The sequence below is a fragment of the Nothoprocta perdicaria genome, unplaced genomic scaffold (genome assembly GCF_003342845.1).
Source record: "Nothoprocta perdicaria isolate Ctin4 unplaced genomic scaffold, notPer1 scaffold_26, whole genome shotgun sequence".
Classification (NCBI taxonomy): Eukaryota; Metazoa; Chordata; class Aves; order Tinamiformes; family Tinamidae; genus Nothoprocta; species Nothoprocta perdicaria.
The window spans coordinates 5,919,283-5,936,664 of NW_020455488.1; the positions used below are offsets into that span (position 1 = coordinate 5,919,283).

The 17,382-nt window shown below is 59.2% G+C and overlaps 2 protein-coding genes across 2 annotated transcripts; both read right to left on the reverse strand.

Annotated features, from left to right (window-relative positions):
* Positions 1-770: 770 nt before the first annotated feature.
* Positions 771-2,512, reverse strand: LOC112948403 (peptidyl-prolyl cis-trans isomerase FKBP8-like). Its single transcript, XM_026040652.1, has 7 exons — positions 2,287-2,512; positions 1,864-2,221; positions 1,567-1,784; positions 1,192-1,364; positions 1,047-1,124; positions 866-969; positions 771-795 (listed from the first exon to the last, which is right to left on the reverse strand). Exons 1-7 carry the CDS (start codon positions 2,510-2,512, stop codon positions 771-773), a joined length of 1,182 nt encoding a protein of 393 aa, XP_025896437.1.
* Positions 2,513-8,163: 5,651 nt separating this feature from the next.
* PDIA3 (protein disulfide isomerase family A member 3) lies at positions 8,164-16,581 on the reverse strand. Its single transcript, XM_026040500.1, has 13 exons — positions 16,407-16,581; positions 16,253-16,331; positions 15,560-15,677; positions 14,823-14,930; positions 13,759-13,888; positions 12,989-13,105; positions 12,404-12,529; positions 11,711-11,893; positions 11,083-11,191; positions 10,242-10,370; positions 9,189-9,268; positions 8,684-8,741; positions 8,164-8,483 (listed from the first exon to the last, which is right to left on the reverse strand). Exons 1-13 carry the CDS (start codon positions 16,568-16,570, stop codon positions 8,364-8,366), a joined length of 1,521 nt encoding a protein of 506 aa, XP_025896285.1. The 5' UTR covers positions 16,571-16,581; the 3' UTR covers positions 8,164-8,363.
* Between the last annotated feature and the right edge of the window lie 801 nt (positions 16,582-17,382).

Genomic DNA, 17,382 nt, shown 5'->3' on the forward strand with positions numbered 1-17,382 from the left:
GCGCCGGGCCCGCACTCACGGGTCATGGCGCCGCCGCTCCCGCCGCTCCGCCGCCACGTCCCCCACTGCCCCCGCCGTGACGCGCGCCTCGACCTATAAGCGCGCCGTGGCCAATCGCCGCGCAGCGCCCGCCCCCTCGCGCTCGCCCATTGGCCCGAAGAGCCGTGGCGCCCCGCCTGATTGGCCACGGGCTACAGCGGCCGTCTCCCCGACGGGCACGAAAGTGCCGGAAGCGGCTGCGCAGGCGCAGACGGCTCTGAACAGCGCCCCCCTCCGGCGGGCGGGGTCGGGGCCTCGCAGACCCCGCCCCTCCCGGCACGCGGGGCGGGGCCGTGGGGCGCGGCCTGCGGCGCGGGGGCGGGGCTTGCAGCGCGGGGGCGGGGCTTGCAGCGCGGAGCTTGCAGCGCGGGGCGCAGCGCGGGCAGTGGTGCAGAGCACTGATAGGAGCCGCGCCGGGCTTGCAGCGCGGGGCGCAGCGCGGGCAGTGGTGCAGAGCACTGAGAGGAGCCGCGCGGGGCTGCAGCGCGGGGCAGCGCTGAGGTGTGCAGTGCAGAATGGGGCAGTTTGCAGTGCCGGGCACAGTGTGCGCTGGAACGTGGTGCAGTGCCGGGAGCCGTGGGGACAGTGCAGGATGCGGTGTGGGCTGGTCAGTGGTGCAGTGCAGGATGCAGGGCAGGCAGCGGGCGCCTTCCCCTCTCGTCCACTCGACGCCAGGTCCTGCCGCGGCCCCCGGGCGCGTGGTCTCCGTCCGTGCGCGGCGCCGCCGCCGCTCAGGCCGCTCCTTCCGCCACGGGCCTGCGGAGAGAGCGCGGGTGAGCGCGGCCCGGCCGGCCGCCGATTTGGGGTGTGCCGCTGCCCTACATACCCGGGGCTCGGCGGCCGCTCCGCGTCGCCGCGAGGCTCCTCGGCGGCCGGCGGGGGCGGCCCGCGCCGGCGCTTCAGCAGCCGCGAGAGCTCGGCGTGCACCGCCTGCGGGGAGGGCAGAGCCGCTGCGCGGGGGMCGGGGGGCGCGGGGCCGGCCGCCCGCCCGCCCCGCGCGCACGGACCTTGCTGGCCGGCTCCAGCTGCAGCGCCCTCCGCAGCGCCAGCGCCGCCTCCTCGTCGCGGCCCTGCTCGGCCAGCAGCTGCGGGCACAGAACGGGGGTAGCGGCGGGCGCGGCGTGGGGGTCCCGCCGGCGGCCCCGCGCCCACCTTGCCGCGCCGGAGCAGCGCTTTGCCGTTGTCCGGGCTGAGCCGCAGCGCCGCCTCGCACGAGGCCAGCGCCGCCTCGGGCCGCTCCAGCCGCAGCTCCGCCGCCGCGCAGTTGTTCAGACACTTGACGCACTGCTCCCGCAGCTCCTCTTCCTCCTGCGGCCCGGGCGGCGCTGCGGGGCACGCCGGCATCAGGGGACCGGGGACTGCACCCCGCTGGATCCAGCACCTCGGCATGGGCCACGTTGTCCCGGCTTCCGGGCCACCGCCCCCTCCCAGCGCTCCCGGTCCGAAGCCACCCCAGGCCCGCGACCTCAGCCCCCCATGCGTCCCCTCCGCCCCGGCCCTCGCTTTCCCTGCCGCTGCCGCCCTCACCCGCGCCGGTKCCGTCGAGGGCGCGCAGCGCCAGGCGGTAGGAGCGCAGCGCTGCCGTGAAGTCGCCCCGCGCGAAGTGGAAGTTGCCCCGTTCGCGCTTCTGGGCGCCCAGGCGCAGGCGGGCGGCGGGCGGCAGCCGCTGCGGGTCGGGGTCGTCGCGCACCTCCAGCAGCGTCACCTCGAAGAGCAGCGGCGCCTCGGGCGGCACGTCGGGCTCCCTGCGGGCACAGCGCCGCTACCTCTGTCGGCCGGCCGCCCCCGCGCCGCTACCACGGCCGCCCCCTCGGCCGCCCTTACCTGCCCAGGCGGCCGTAGCCGTAGGAAGGTGCGGCGAGGAAGAGGCAGATCTCCCCCAGCTCCATGGTGGGGACGCCGAGCTCCAGGGCCTGCGGGCGGCACGGGTTGGGGCGCGGCGGCTCCTGGGTCCCGCGGGCACCCGGGGGTTCCCCAGACCGGACCGGACCGGCCCAYCCCCCCCGCCGGCACACCTGCACCACGTCGCCGTGGCCCGGCACGAAGGTGAGCCGCGGGTCCCGCTCCACCAGGCTGCCATCCTCCACCGCTCCCAGCGCCTTCACTGACACCTCCTGGCCCGGCCGTGGCCGCGGGCCGCCCTGGCCATCCCGCACCACGCGCTTCCGCAGCAGCCGGTCCCCTGCGGCGAGACGCGGCGGTGAAACCAGCCCCGCCGCCGTCGCGGGGCCCCGCGGGGCCACTCACCRGTCAGGTCGCTCCAGCCGTCAGCAGTGAAGAGCGGCCCGAAGCCGCCGGGGCCAGGGGCCACCAGCTCGTCCAGTCGCCGGTAGAAGAGCGGCTCCTCCTCGCGCACCGACGGCACCGCGATGGTGGTGTGGGGCATGAGGAACCGCACCGCCCTGCCGCGGCCGGGCCCCCGCGCCTGCCCCTCGTCTCCCGCCTCCCTCTCCGCGGGGCCGTCGGGCTCCATGCCTGCCTCTGGGTCGCTGCTACGAGCGGCAGCCCCGGACCGCCCCGCGCCAGAGGCGCCGCCGCGCGCCCCCTCTTCCCGTTACCTAAGGCAGGGAAGCCACTAAGGGGATTAGCGGGGCCGGCTGGGGCTTTACGGGCTGCGGCAAAAATAGCCGGCTCAGCGCGGCGGCCGCTGCGGAGGCTCGCGGGCCCCGTCGCGCTCCGCCACTCCGCACGCGGCTCCGGGCTCCCGAGCTGGTGGCAGGCAGTCCGGTGTCATACGCCCCGGTACCGCCCCTGTACCGCCCAGGTGCGGTCCTTGTGCCACCCCGCCCCGGTGTCACCCCTTGCCGCCCCGCCTCGGTACCGCCCTCGTGTCCCCCCGACGCCGCCGCGGCGCCCGCACTCGGAGCCATGCGGCGGGCGCGGCCGGAGCTGCGCGGGCGGCTCCGGTACCGGGGCTGCGCGCGGGGCCCGCGGCTGAGCCTCCTGCACCTGCGGCTCTCGGAGGCGGCGGCGCGGGCGCTGCGGGGCTGCGAGCGGCGGCAGGTGCGGCCGGCCGGGCCGGGCCGGGCCGGGAGCGGAGCAGGCAGCCCGGGGCTCACGCGCTCTCTCGCTGCAGGGGGCACCGGCGCCCACGATCGCCTTCCAGGGCAGCCAGGGGGTGAGTGGGGCCGGCGGCGGAGCGGGAGGGCTCGAACGGCACCAAGGTGGCAGGACCGGAGCTGCCGCGGGGCAGCGGCGTGAGCGAGGCTCTGGCCCCAGCCTCGGGCGCCGGCTGCACCGGCAGCCGCCGATCCCTGGACAGGGGAGGAACTTGCAGCGGCTCCCGGTGGGTCGCTGGCGGCCCGATGGGGCGGGTGCCTGACGGTGTGTCCCCCATGGCAGAGCCTGATGGTACCGGGCGGCCCCGGGGAGCCCCCGTGGCTCTTTGCCTTCTTCCTCTCGCGCTGTGACAGGGACAAGCAGCAGGCGAGCTTCGAGTGTGTACGGCTGGCGGTGTCCAGGTGAGCCCCTGCCGTGTGCTGTGCTGGCCAGGGGTGTGTGGAGCTGAGCACTGTCCGGTCCCTGCCCCATGGAGCAGCCCCCTTCCTCTCCTTCCTGTTGGGCTGCTGGGTGCCTGCGCTGCCTGCTGCGCCCCCGACTCTGGTCCCAGCCAGGTCCCCCTGCTCTGCCCACTCTGCCCCCTGCACGAGGCCAGCAGCCTGCRAGCTCAGGGCAGCTCAAGCAGCTCGCTGTGCTCTCAGCTGCCTTGGGAACACCYGGTGCCCTGGAAACAGCTTGAAGGCAGCCCTGGAGACAGGGCCGTGGGGAAAAACTCCCTCCTCCCTCACTGGCTCAGGGTCCCCTTTGCACCATGGGGTGAGGGGAGCAGGGCTGGGTTCTCTGGCACCTCTGGTGGGAGGTGCTCTCTGCTCCCAGACTAGGTGAGAGCTGGCTGGACACCGTGGGCAGCATCCAGGAGAAAATCACCATCTGTGCCATTGAGAGCTCCCGCCTGGCACTGCAGGAGCAGAGGCCCCAGCCTGAGGAGTCCTGGGGCCGAGCAGCCACTGAGCTCAGCCTGGGTTAGTGGGAGCTGGGGGGTGTTGGCTTGGGTGATAATGGGGGGCTGAACTCAGCTAAAGCCTAGGACACATCACCCCAAGGACACCCCTCTGCATGTAGCAAGCACAACTGCAGCAGGGCAACAGCTCCGCACGCGTCAGGGCAGCAGGAGCAGGAGCCACCTGTAGCTCTAGGTGGGCTGGCACCTGGTCCTGCCAGCAAGGGGACAGTGCAGGGTGGGGAGCACGTGCCAGGGGGAAGTGGGCTCCTCCACAGCTCTCCCTGAACACTGACATTTCTGCCCCCACGTCTGCACAGGCAGAGGCGTCACRGCTCGGACCATGGCGGATGAGAGCGACCTGCCAGGGAAGGGCTCTGCTCACCGCATCCCAGAGGGCACGGAGCACCGGGCCACCACTGCCAGCCCCAGGGCTTCTGTTCAGAGCYTGGTGCAGCTGCTGGCCCTGCAGCCCCACGGCCAGCACCAGCCTGTGCAGGGGCTGCCCAGCGCGCTGCAGGAGGTGGGCAGGYGCTGCTGCGGGTGCTCGCGGGTACCCAGGTTCCACTCACCGCGGTGAGCACTGCAGACCTGTCCTGAGYTGCTGCTGCCCACGCAGGTGGCGGAGCGGGACCCCACGGAGAGCTGCTGCTGCCCCAAGGAGGGGCTGGCGGGCGGTGGGCAGGAGGACTGGCCCAGGAACACGGCCCCAGAGTGGAGGCGCATGGCCCTGCTGCGGCGCAGGTGGGGCTGGGCGGGGGCCACGGGAGCTGCGCTGGGTGCGTGTACCCCCTGTACWCAGCACCCTTTGGGCAGGCGTGGAACCATCTCCTGCTGACCTGGGTGCCCAAAGAGGCTGTCCCTGGTGCCGACCTCTGGCCACGTCTCTGACACTGCAGGAACCAGCACGAGGGCCCTGCGGTCCGGCCCTTCCTGGTACCTCTGCAGCAGTCCCCTGACGGCCGCTACCCACAGGGAGCCAGGAGAAGCCACCGCGGGGTGGTGAGTCCCACAGGCGCAGGCAGYGGAGAGCCCTCGGGTGTGCGCACAGGAGAGCGTGGGCCGGCTCAGCCTTCTGCCTCTTGGCACCTGCTCTGCACCTCCCGTCTCTGGGCCCTGCTCCTGCCCTGGGTCCAGGCCCACTGTGCAGTGTGTGGCTGGGACCACCATGGGGGGAGATGCTCCAGCCGCTGGCCCTGAAGCACGAAGGATGGGGAGGCCCTTGGTGTCGGCACTGTCACCCACTGGTGCCTCTGGGCATCTCTGGTGATGCTGATGCAGAGCCAGGAATGCAGCAGCCCYGGGCTGGGCAGCACAAAGCTGCTGGGGTCCAGGACAAGTCCCAAGTGAAGCTGTTTTGTGCCTCAGAAACGCCTGGCACTGCTCAACTGCTCAGATCCGAGAGGCAGCGGGAGGCCGCGGGCGCTGGACTCTCCACCCGGCCCCCGGGAGCGGCACCGGCGCTGCCCGCAGGCGGCCAGCGGGGAGCAACTGGGAGTCCAGGGCCCACAGCACCGCAGGCYGCGGCCCCTGCGCAGCCCGGCCAGGGAGCTGCGGAGCCCGGAGCGCGGGGCGAGCCCAGGGGAGGCAGAGGATGCCTGGGAGGAAGGTGACATGCTTGGGGAGCAGCTCTGTCTGGCCCAGGGAGGTGAGGAGGTGCCCGGCCACCCACGCGGCCCTGGGGCGCATGGTCCAGCCCTCTCACTGTGGGAGGGAGCAGCAGCCTGGAAGCCCAGCAAGGAGGCGAGCGACCCAGCCCGGGGCTTCAGGCAAGCAGAGGGGTCCCAGCTCTGGAGGCCATGGCGAGGAGCTGGGGGTACAAGCCCGGGTCCACTGCCCACGGTTCCCTGGGGAGGCCCTTGAGGCTCTGAGCACAGCTCTGCCCCTGCGCCCCATCTGCAGGATATCTGCCCTGCAGTAGGATCCCCAGCCCCCTGCAAGCTCCCCGCATGACACTGGGCTCCGTAGGTGCCGGTGCTGCGCGGTGAGCCTGGCCCGCAGGGAGCAGGAGCCCGGGGCTGGGGGGAGCACAGGCAGCGCTGTCTGCAAAGAAGACCCAAGGTGGGGCTCCCTAATGCTCCTGGTCTCTGCTCCTGCCAGGGGCCAGGGCCCAGCCCAGCAGCTTCTCCRTGGCGGAGGTCCCGGATTACTTGCGGTAAGTGCAACACGGACACTCGCTGCCCCAGGACTCCCTGTTTCCAGCAGTTTAGACGCAGTCCCGTGGTGGTTTGCGGAGGGAGATGGAGCTGCCTGTCCCGGCAGCGAGGTCACAGCAGGGAGGCAGCGCGATCACAGCACTGCCTGTTCCTCGTTGCACAGCCCTGGCCCAGCACAAGGGCTTTTCGTTATGCAGAGGTCACACAAACATGGGAAGAACCAGTCTTTTCTCTGCCTGTGGCAGAAAATACAGTACCATCCGCTCACTGGAACAGTGCAGAGCCTACGAGGCGGCGTTCAGTGCGGACTATGCTGAGTACCGCTACCTGCACGCCCGYGTTGGCGGCGCGAGCCAGAGATTTGTTCAGCTGGGAGCCAAAAGGAAGACTCTGGAGGCGGGAACAGAGGAACGCAAGGCAGGCACGGGAGCTGGGGGCAGAGGCCACGCAGGCCGCCCCGTCCCGCTAATCCAAGCCCTTGGGTTTCAGGCACTCGAGGCCACGATTCTGCAAGAATACAGCCACTTCAAGAGGGTAAGCGTGGGCGCGGGCAAGGACTCGCCTCCCTGCCGGGGCTGAGCCGTGCCCCCTCCCCAGACCTATCCCAGCTACCAGCAGGAGAAGCGCCGCTGCGAGTACCTGCACCAGAAGCTGTCGCACATCAAAACCCTGATCCTGCAGTTTGAAGGAGGTGGGAGCTCCYAGGCAGCTGCTGAAGTCACGTACCTCCCAGCTCCTCCGGGCCTGTGCCCATGCTGGAGCACAGAAAAGGTTTCAGAAGCACCCAGCAAAGCGTGCTGGGCCGAGGGTTAGAGTGAGGAATCCCCTGGGTGCCGGTGCTCTCCACAYTGCAAAGCTGCCTGGGTGCCACTTGGAACAAGCTGCCCCAGCTGTCCTTGGGAACCTGTTGCAAACAGATTGCTGCTTCTTGTGGGAGAGGGCCAGGGTCCGGGCTCTGCATTCCTTGTGCCCAGGACAGGGGTTTTAGATGTTACTCCAGAATCACTCATATCATCTTTCCCTGCCACCCAATACCTTACTGTTTGCTCTGTGACAGAGCAGCTGGCACCCAGAAGCACCAGTATACAAAGATGCAGCTAGAGAAGACATTCTGGGATTTCAGAATTGTTTCTGCACAGCTGCTGTAGCCACAGGACTGTGTTCCATGTGTTGTCTCATCTGCTGTACCCACAGAATTGAAGCAGCAATAAAGAATTGGTACCCAGGCCTAGGGAAGAACAGGGGAGAAACCCACGATGCAAGTGCTTGCTCTTACCCTGGTCACTGCTGCAGCGCAGTGTAAGGTACCGGCCCCTTCAGCCCTGAACAGCCCTAAAGGGACCCAGGACAWGGGCCTTGGTTCACCCACAACTTCAGTCCTGCCTTGCCCTGCAGCTCATTTCAGTCCCAGAACAAGGAAGGGCCCTTTGACACACCCAGTCATGGGCATGCGCTCCRACTGCAGCACAGCACGGCACTCCCCTCCTGCCAGGGGAAAAAAAAAAGCCATGGTGTGGTTTTCTTCCACCACTTCAACTAAAACAATGGCTTTATAATTAACAGGTTTTAATTGCCTCAAGCGCTACACGGTCCCAGCTTGCTGAAGCAGCACGAGCAGCCGTAGGGGCCAGGGTGACATCGAGGAGGAGGTTCCTCGCAGCCCAAGCCCCTGGCGCAAAGCAGAGACAGTTGCTGCCGCTGCACTCTGGACTGCGCCTCTAAACTTTGTGGGGGAAGAATGCGCAGGTTGAGCTTGTGGTCTAGAAAATGAAACTTCCTAGAAGTTCATTAAACTAGATTCACAGCAGGAAGTCCTTGCCACCACACAGCACAATCTCGTCTTTGTGAGGTCTCTGAAGGACTGAGAGACTTGCGTTTAAGGGGGGGTCATTTTATTGTTTCACTTCTCCAGATGTACAAAAAAAAATTAGAAAATAACCCTGCCCCCCACCCCCTCCCAAACCACAAAACAAACCAGTCTGGGGAGCCCCACAACAGTGCAGCTAAGAGACGGCAAGGAATTAAACAGAACTAGATACAGCAGCTGGGTCCCTTTGGCCCACGTGGCACTGGTCACCGGCTCTCCACAACCCAGACTTGACCCCAGGCTGCCCAGTGCTCCCCCAATTCACACAGAGCTCATCCTGTCTAAATGGCCAGTGGGCTCTTTACAAATCCTCCTTTGCTTTCTTCTTGGATTTCTTGGTTTTATCTTCCTCCTGCAGCACAGGGGTATTGGTTGCCTCTCGCTTCAAGTAACTAATGAAGTCACTCACTTCTCTGCCACCCTGCAGAAAGCACAAAGAAATAAGCTCTCCCTCCGGGTCTGCGGCAGGGCATTCCCAGCAGGTACCACCAGCTGTGTTCTCAGGGCAACAGGGCTGGAGTGCAGCGAGCGGCTCCCCGGAGACTCGGCGTTGCTTGGACACCTGGATTCCGCCTCATCTCTTCACAAATCCCCACACWCTCAGAGCAGCCAGATACTCACCTCATACTTCTTTGGACTCTGCTTGTTGCCAGCTGGAGCAAAGTAGATGGTGGGGAAGCTGGGGAGAGAGGAGAGACATCTCAGTTCCTAACACGCTCAGTTTTGTTCAGACTCTTTCAGAAAAATAATCACACCATCTCTCACCAAGGAGACCTGCGCCCCACACATCCCCAGTGTAACACGGCAGCAGTGCAGGCAGCTCTGGCACACCAACCCCAGCCAGCAGCCCAATGTCATCTTTACACTGCTAAGAACATCACTACAGCAGATTCAAAAGCAGAAGCTGTCAGCAAGACAGGCCTTTAGCCAAGGCCAGGACACTGGAATCCCAAGGAAGCAGGGCAGATGGAAGTCACTCACTTCACTTGATTTCTTGTCATTTTACTATGTAGCAATAGCACATGAAAAGCCTGGGAGACTTGCAACAACCCTGTAGTGGCTGCTGGTCAGAGACAGAAGCCTGCACCCTTCCATTAAGGCAGTACTAAATAACAGGGCCACTTACCCTCTAACTTCATACGGAGAAGGCACATCATTGGCTGTAGCATCCATTTTGGCAATGACAATGTTGGGGTCCTTGCTGAGCTGGTGGTGGAAAGAACATATTAATAACCAGTCCACGGTAGTTGGTCTAGTTATTAATCTATCAGCACCTCCTACAAAAGCTATGTCAAAGACAGCACACAGTAAACAYGGAAAGGTGAGCAGCTTTCTTCTGAGCGTTTGGTTTCTGCATAAACAGGAGCACAGGGTACATGTCCTCCCTCAGCTGGATGTACGCAGCACACCACCTAGTGTTACCTGCTGCATTAGTCTGAGCCCAGAGCAACTGCATTCTTCCAATCGTTTAGAAAGTGAACTGTGAGGAAAAAGTGCTCAAGTAGGAAGGATGCCTGACAGCCTAAGAGAGAAACACTAGTCAAATCCTTGATAAAATTTCCGTCACTATTAAATCCCAATTTAACACCATCAGGCACTTGTTTCGGGCTAGCAGGGACTGTAACAGTGTGCAGGGCTGACAAATTGGGACTGAGGCTAGTGAAGTGTGCCACTATGAACCATCCTCAGTTGACGTTTCTGACAAGCTTGTAAGCACAGAGGGAAATAATACGTAGTAGCTGCATGACCATGTTCAAAACCAGCTCTTTATTTGTTTATTGAGTAAGGGTTTACAGTTGGACTCAATGATCTTACAGGTCTCTTCCAACCATGATGATTTTAYGATTCTAAGTCAACATGAGGTAGTGTCGACTGTCCTCAGCTGAACAGCAGACTATAATTATACAGGGGGCAACAACCCAAAAGGGAGTTCTGCCATTTGACATCAGTTACTCAATGAGGGGATATCTGTGTGTCACAGAAAAGGGACCCACCACTGACTTTGTTACCATGCTCCAGATGCTGCTAATTTACTTCTATATGCACAGAGATGCCCAGGTACAGTCAAGCCTCAAAGTGCATAGAAAGCTAGTTATGCCACTTCAGGCCACACAGACAGCCCACAGGACTGTTCAGTGTGTAAGATTCTAGTTTGTCTTTGAAGAAGTCCTGGACTTACCTTCTCCCCCAGTTCTTTGTATTTGGGCTCCAGGTTCTTGCAGTGGCCACACCAGGGTGCGTAAAACTCTATCAGGACATCTTTGTCTTCTGCATTAACAATTTCATCAAAGTTCTCAGCAACCACCACCTGACAGTATTTGATCAAACAAGTTAGTGTTTTGTAAGTCAACAGTAAAGGGACATAAAATGACATGTCCTGTTCATTCTGCCCCAGAAAGCTTGGCCTTCCCACCRCAAATAGTTATTATCAAATCACAACTACATTAACAAGCATCAAAAGAACAAGACACACAGCCCTTCACCAACCTGTAACACTCTACTTACAGATGAAAACCTGTGACAGATGTAGGCACAACATACAAGGGAATGAGCGGGAAGTTGACTGTTTTGTTTTAATCCCAACAAATCCCACACCAAGGAAAAAATTTTTATTACTCATGCTAGATAGGTCAAGGACGTGTTCATTCACACAAATAAGCAGCGACTTCTACTCTCTTATCGGGTCGTTACAGAACCATGACAAGAAATACTTTCACTCAACAGAATTTACCCAGATGGATAAAAAGTAAAATTTTTAGCAATACAGAATAACCTGCTTGAAAGCCATGCCACGAGGGAGCACAGGCCAGTGCAGCAGACCTGGGTCACTTACAGGCCACAGCAGTAGCATGCCCAAGCAGCAGCTACTAACACAGGAAATCGTAACTGCAGGCTGCTTTTCTCCCTTGGCTCAGAAAACTGCAGTACAAAGGTAATAATAAGTTCTCCTGTGCATCGCAGCACGGATTTCCTCAGGATACCACCACAGAGCACTCACAGTGTGACCCAGGGGTGCTCACCTTCACAGGCCCATCGTTGCTTTCAGGGATAGGCTCTGATTTCAGGTATTTCTTCAAGTTTCCATCAAAGTAATCTTGTAAGAATCTCTCCAGAGCCTTTCCATCACGGCTGAAAGTAAAATGACATTTTATAGTCCCCACGACACATGCAGGAAGAGAGAGGATAACTTTCAAGGCTGAATTAAGCTCCTTCCACCCACGGAACAGATGTCACCTGCATCCGAGAACACCAGCCTGGTGCCAGCTTAGAAGACCCTGGAACAGGCGTGACAGACACTGTCAAGGTCCTGACAGGAGGCTGGACACAACCTGTTCCAAGTGTTAGGCCCTCCAGCCCAAAGGAAAGGCACAGCCTTTTCCATGTGTATCCTTAAACACATCTTATTTCTTAAAGACTTGATAGGTCTTGGATTAAATTCTCTACTTTTGCATTAAGCAATAGAAGCGGCTGCAAGTCCTGTACTGAGCAGTAAAGCACACCTGACAGTTAGGAGACACTTTGATCCAGCAGTCATTTTCCTACAGAAACCTCCAAYTTCCCAGTTTGTTTCAGGATAATGTAGTATGAGCTTTTCACAGATCACACCCAATCTAGTGAGAGGCAACACTACTAAGTTCAATAACTTACGAAAATTCCTCCTGCATGACGTATTTCTCTCCCTTGGCTGTTCTGATAGCAACAACAGGAGCCTCACCCGTGCTGCTGTCTAGACCAAACTCTGAAAGCTCATGGCCAAAGGATTTCCGACTAGCAACGGCAAAAGACAGTTTGTGGCCTGCATCCAAGAACTTCTTTGCAACCATCATAACTCTGGTGAGGGAAATAAAAAAAAAAAAAAAGGTGATTCCCATGAATATTGAACAGAGCAGAGGTAGACACCAAGGCAGACACTGATGAGAAGTGATGTGTTCTGCAGGGAAGCCCTACAGAAACGCTGCTGAGAAGCAGAAGCTCCACGCAGAGCAGAAGCAAGCCCTGCGTGCATTCATCCCTCCCCGCCCCGCCACTGGCTTGATCACCAGTGTCCCAGCTCCCAGGGATGCAAAGGAAACAATCTCACATCATCTCAGTAAGGAACATTCTGTTTTGAGGTATTAAGTAGCATCCAGGGACTASAGATCCAAAATCCTAGGAGGTTTTAAAGGATAAACACACTCTATACTTTCGGCTGTGCAAACAGCAGCCACCCAACAGTTGAAGTTTACCAGGAGAAGTACATTGAGATTCATTTTGTTTATATGTAAAACTGAACTATGGAACAATACTCAATGCAAGAAACACAGAAGAAATGGGTGGGAAGGTGCTTATCTGCTTCCTTACCTGTTGCGCCAGTAATTAGAGCCCTTTGCATTCTTCTCATAGTCCACATCGTAGTATGCCACCAACAGGTCCTTCCCCTGGATCAGGTCTTTGTTGTCTTCAGTCATGTGTGGACAGATGCCAAAGCTATCAGCGAAAAGGAGGTTAGCAGCTTCAGTCTTATTGTCCAGGACCCTCCCAGGAACAGGCCTGACACAGCATAATCCTGCTTCCTTCCCAAAGGAGAGCTTCAYATGTCAGCAACCAGCAAGATTCAGGCAAACACTTTGTTCAGTCACGTACGGGAAAYTGAACCCGCACTTCTAGTCACAAACCATTTAAAGCTAATGGATGTGAAAGTTGGATCTCTGAAGTTCACTACATTTTAAACAGAAGCATGGCTGGTTCAAAATGGACAGTAAATACCAACAGCCACATCAGGGCTACCAGAAACAAGGTGGTCCCCAAGGGAGATGGTGCTTGCAAGCCACGCCGTGGGACAGCCCTTAAGCAGAAGTGGCAGTAGTGCCAGTTACAGAGACCAAGCCCTGACAGAGCTGAACCCTGCTCAGGTCACTGTCACATGTTCACTGAGGCATCACTCACATGTTCTCCTGGATAAATTTCTTGATCTTTCCAATGGTGATTTTGTCTTCTGGGTATTTCACGGAGCTGTCCTCAAACTTGTTTGCGAGGCGTGGAGGACGGAATAACACTATGCCTCTGAGGGGAAACAGAAACCACAAATTAGTACAAAGCATCACTGAATTTCCCACAAGTGGCAGCTAAAGAAATTAAGAATTYAGTCCCTGGTGTCTGCCCAAATCACTGTTCACAGATTCAGTGAGGTTGTCCAGTTGCTGGTGAGGCAACTGTTTTATACCAACCTAGCAGGCCCTCTCCCWTTATTCAGACAGGCTGTGGCCTTCAAGTTGAAAACTTAAAGAAAATATCCACACAAAATGTGAGGACCAATGGAGAAGTAAAACACCTCTGTTCAGGTATTATGCACCCAGTTATTAATCCTCCAAAGCCTGCAGCAGCTTGTACCAAATGGAGGACACCACTCTGCCATCCAGAAACAGCCCAGACAAAGAACACTGACTGAACCAGAGGTACTCAAAAGAATTTTGAAGGCCACAATAGCAATTTCAACAAGAGGTAGTTTCATTGTTTYTCTACCTTATTTCCACAGGTAGAGAAGGGATTTAGTGGTGCTGGGAACAAACAAAGCAAATAAGCAAGAAAGAGACAGAGTACCAGTGGATGGGGAATACCTTAAACTATGCTCAGAAGGTAAACTCACTTCAGACTTTATGTGAAATCCCTGAATTTGCTCTGAACATCTTAACAACAAGGTATGTTGAACAACTTACTCTCCATCTTCCTCGTATTTCTGCACCAGTTCTTCCTCACTGGTGTGTGCAAAGCGATAGTTATCTCTTAGGTTGTTAGCAGCTTTCATGAATTCTGAATAAGCATCACCAGATGCATCTCCAAAGAAACCTGCAGCAGAGAGACAGATGGTGACCCCAAACTGACTCAGCAGCAGTTACCGTGCAGTTCATACCACTGTCTTTGTAATGCATGGGGACACCTCTTCTAAATTAAGCCCTCAAATGCACGCCCAGGCCCTCTTCTTTTGACAGGTTCTCTTCCATTTTTAGTGTCTATATTCCCTACCTTTACCAGCAGGCAAGTGCTAAAGGGTTTGTCCGGCTCAACGACCCAAACTGACATCCACCCACCCAGCATGGGAAGTAGTTGTCTTTAAGCACAAAGATTTCTACTGGCAATCAAATGAGACACCACTAGTGACAACAGCAGTCAGGGATATGCAGCAAGTTTAAGGATGCTGATCAACTCCCATGCAGTCGCACTTCTGTTATTACATCTAATTCACACAAAAGAGAGCTGCTGTTACCATGTTCAACCATGATCAAATTGTATGACGCTGCTGATAGCCTAAACCTTGAGAGGTCACCCTTGGATAGCTTCAAATTTCAGAAGTATCTGTTGTCAATCAGCCAAAACAGCTACAAACTTTTAAAGGACACTGTGGTGACAGGAAGTCTGACAGTCAAAGAACCACAGGAGGAGGGAAAGAAAGAAAGAAAGAAAAAAAAAAAAAAGTTAGGTTGGAAGGAATCCACATTGGCATCAATTCCAAACTCCTGCTCTAACCAGGACCAGCCCTGAAGCAAGATCAGATTGCTCAGCACTTTGCCAAATTGAGTGAAGACCTCCAAGACTGAAGGTTTCAACCCCTTCTGGGCATGTGTGTGAGTGCTTTGTCATTCTTATGGAGAACTTTTCTTTTGCTCACATCCAGCTCCAATTCCCCGGTCAATACTGTGCTTCTCTTTTCACCGTGCATCCCCACGGCTCCTRCAGCGCGGGGCGCCAGCACTCACGTGCTGCAGGGAGTCGCTCCACTCACCCACCACAGAGGCGTCCTTATCACCAACGAACTTGTCGAAGTCAGCCACGGAGCTGAGCGCCACTGAAGCGGGTCCCGCCTGCTTCTTGAGGTGACTGACAATCCCATCTTAACAAAAAAGGTTCCTCATCGTTAAAGGGATCGATGCAACGTTCCACGAGACTTTTTCAAGCTTCTCAAAACAAAAGCTTATTTTTCAGCATCCTTAACTCCTCCTCCCACATAAGACATTATATGAATTGAAGCAGCATAAGCATCAACTTCATGGAACAAGAGATCTAAAAGGGAGAGCTTTTCAGGGGACTGCAAGYACCAAATAAATAAATAAATATTTCCAACATTCTCATATTAAGAGCTCCTGGCTTGCTACCAGGGAAGATAGCACTGTGAGATGCCATGTTTTTCAAGAGGCCTGATCAGACACACACAGATACTCTAATTCGTGCAACTTGGAGATTAGTAAGGTATACGTACCAACAGGTTACCTATACAAGGTCTTTCCATCAGCCATTTCTTAGATACTGCCCATCAAGGACACCATGGCTCAAATATAACCTTTAAAGGGTCTTGTCTCTTATGGGACAAGAAGTATCCAGGGTTCTCCCAACAAAGGGCTGGGGGAGGAGTGAAGGGTTCCCTCCTTTGCATCCCRCAGCGCATTTAACATCACAACTGCTGTATAGAACCCAGACCTCACAGCACTATTGCTGGCTGCACAGAGATTGACAGGTTTCTACCTGCTGTTCTGGGCCCATCGTAGGTTCCTGCCTCTTCACCATCTCGAAAAATCTTCAGAGTGGGATAGCCACTCACTCCATACTTGTTACAGGTGTTGGAGTTGGCTGTACAGTCAACCTGAAAGAGGAGAAACACTGCTGCTCGGCGTCCTCAACTGTGCGCACACGTGAACGACAGCTTTTGCTGCCTGCCCACGTTGCCATTACTGCGCTACGCAGAAATAAAGGCTAAAGGCCTTCAAAGTTGGCAAACGTCTTTGAGCAGGATTGGCTTGTTTTCCAGAAAGCACAAGGATACAAAAACGACCCGAGGGCCACGTGTGGAAGATCAAGCACCTTCCAGGGCACAACACCCCATCGGGGGGCCCAGGACAGACCTGCTACACTGCAGGGGAGGGAGGAAGGCAGGATGCAGCAACAGTGCCTTTTTTTTTTTTAAGGAAATAGTGGAAAATCACGGTGTCTTGCATGACCAGGCTAAGCAAGACGGCAAGAAAGCCATTTTTCTTCCTCAGCGAGATGCTTTATTGGAACTAACTGTTCTCAGGCCCACAGCAGTCCCAGGGCTCCCGCAGTAACTGGGACGAGCGGGATGACCCCGTTCGGGGGGGCCCGGCGGCTCCGCCCGGCGCCAACGCCCGCCCGGGGCGCGCGCGGCAGCGGCCGCCGCAGCGCGCGGCCCGCCGGCCTCACCTTCACGAGCGGCACGATCCCCTTCAGCCGCGTCGCCGCCGACTCGTACTCGGGCGCCAGCCGCTTGCAGTGCCCGCACCTGCGGGGAGAGGGAGCGTGAGCGCGCCGCGCGGGGCGGACCGGACCGGGGCGGACCGAACCGACCCGCCCTCACCATGGCGCGAAGAACTCGACGAGCACGAGCCCCGGGCGCTCGGCCAGGCCGCTCTCGAAGTCGGCGTCGCTGAGCTCCACGACGTCGGAGGCGCGCGCGGGCCGCGCCGCCAGCAGCAGCAGCAGCGGGAGCAGCAGCAACGGCCGGGCCCGGCGCGCGGACATGGCGGCGCTCCCTCCTCGGCGGCGGCGGCTCTGCGGGCGCCGGGGACTCGCGCGCCCGGAAGTCCCGCCCCCTGCCGGATCTGCCGTGTGGCAGCTGYCCGTTGGCCGCCGCCACGCGCGTCACGCGACGCTGGACCAATGGGATGATGCGACGCACCGGCAGGGCGGGGCAGCGGCAGCGCCTCCCCTCCCCCTGGCAGGCGCCGGGGGGACGGTCCGACCCCKGACCCGGCCCGACCCGCTCCCTCCCCCCGGGCAGCGGGTCCCCCCCCCGGGGCTCGCGTGGCCGCGGGCCGGTGGCGGCGTGACCGGCGGGTGCCCCGGCCCGGCCCGGCCGCTCCGCGCACTGCCCCGCCCTCCTCCCCAGCCTCCCCCGCGCCCCCGCGTGTCCGGCGCCTCCCCCGGGGCGCGCGCTGCCGCCCGAGCCCCACGCGGGGCCTTTCCTGCGGCACCAGCGGAGCCGTCGCCGCCTGGTGCTGCCTGGCTGAAAATGCCCCTGCAGGCCCCAAACCCCCAGCAGACTGACACGGTTGAGGAAGATGAAGGGAAGGAGTGAAGTAGGAAATATTTAGTGAGGTTATGGAGGCCAGAAACACAGAGGATGATTTAGGAATGGAGGAACGGGCAAGGAAAGGACGGTGGTGCCAAGGGTTGCCCAAGGCCTGGGGGAGCAGCACCGGGAGGATGGCGGGGGCAGGAGGCCAGGGCTGTGCACGGCGCTGCACAGATCCGGCCGGCACCATGTGCAGTGCTGCAAAGTCCTGGTTGGTACCACATCGTGCTGCTCAGACCCTGTCAGTACCACACACGGT

Coding starts and splice junctions, on each gene's coding strand:
- PDIA3 (XM_026040500.1), bottom strand. CDS start 16,570: ATGTCCGCGCGCCGGGCCCGGCCGTTGCTGCTGCTCCCGCTGCTGCTG. Junction 14,931..15,559: donor CGATGGGCCCAGAACAGCAG/GTAGAAACCTGT, acceptor TTTTTTGTTAAG/ATGGGATTGTCAGTCACCTC. Junction 11,894..12,403: donor TCTAATTACTGGCGCAACAG/GTAAGGAAGCAG, acceptor TTCCCTCACCAG/AGTTATGATGGTTGCAAAGA.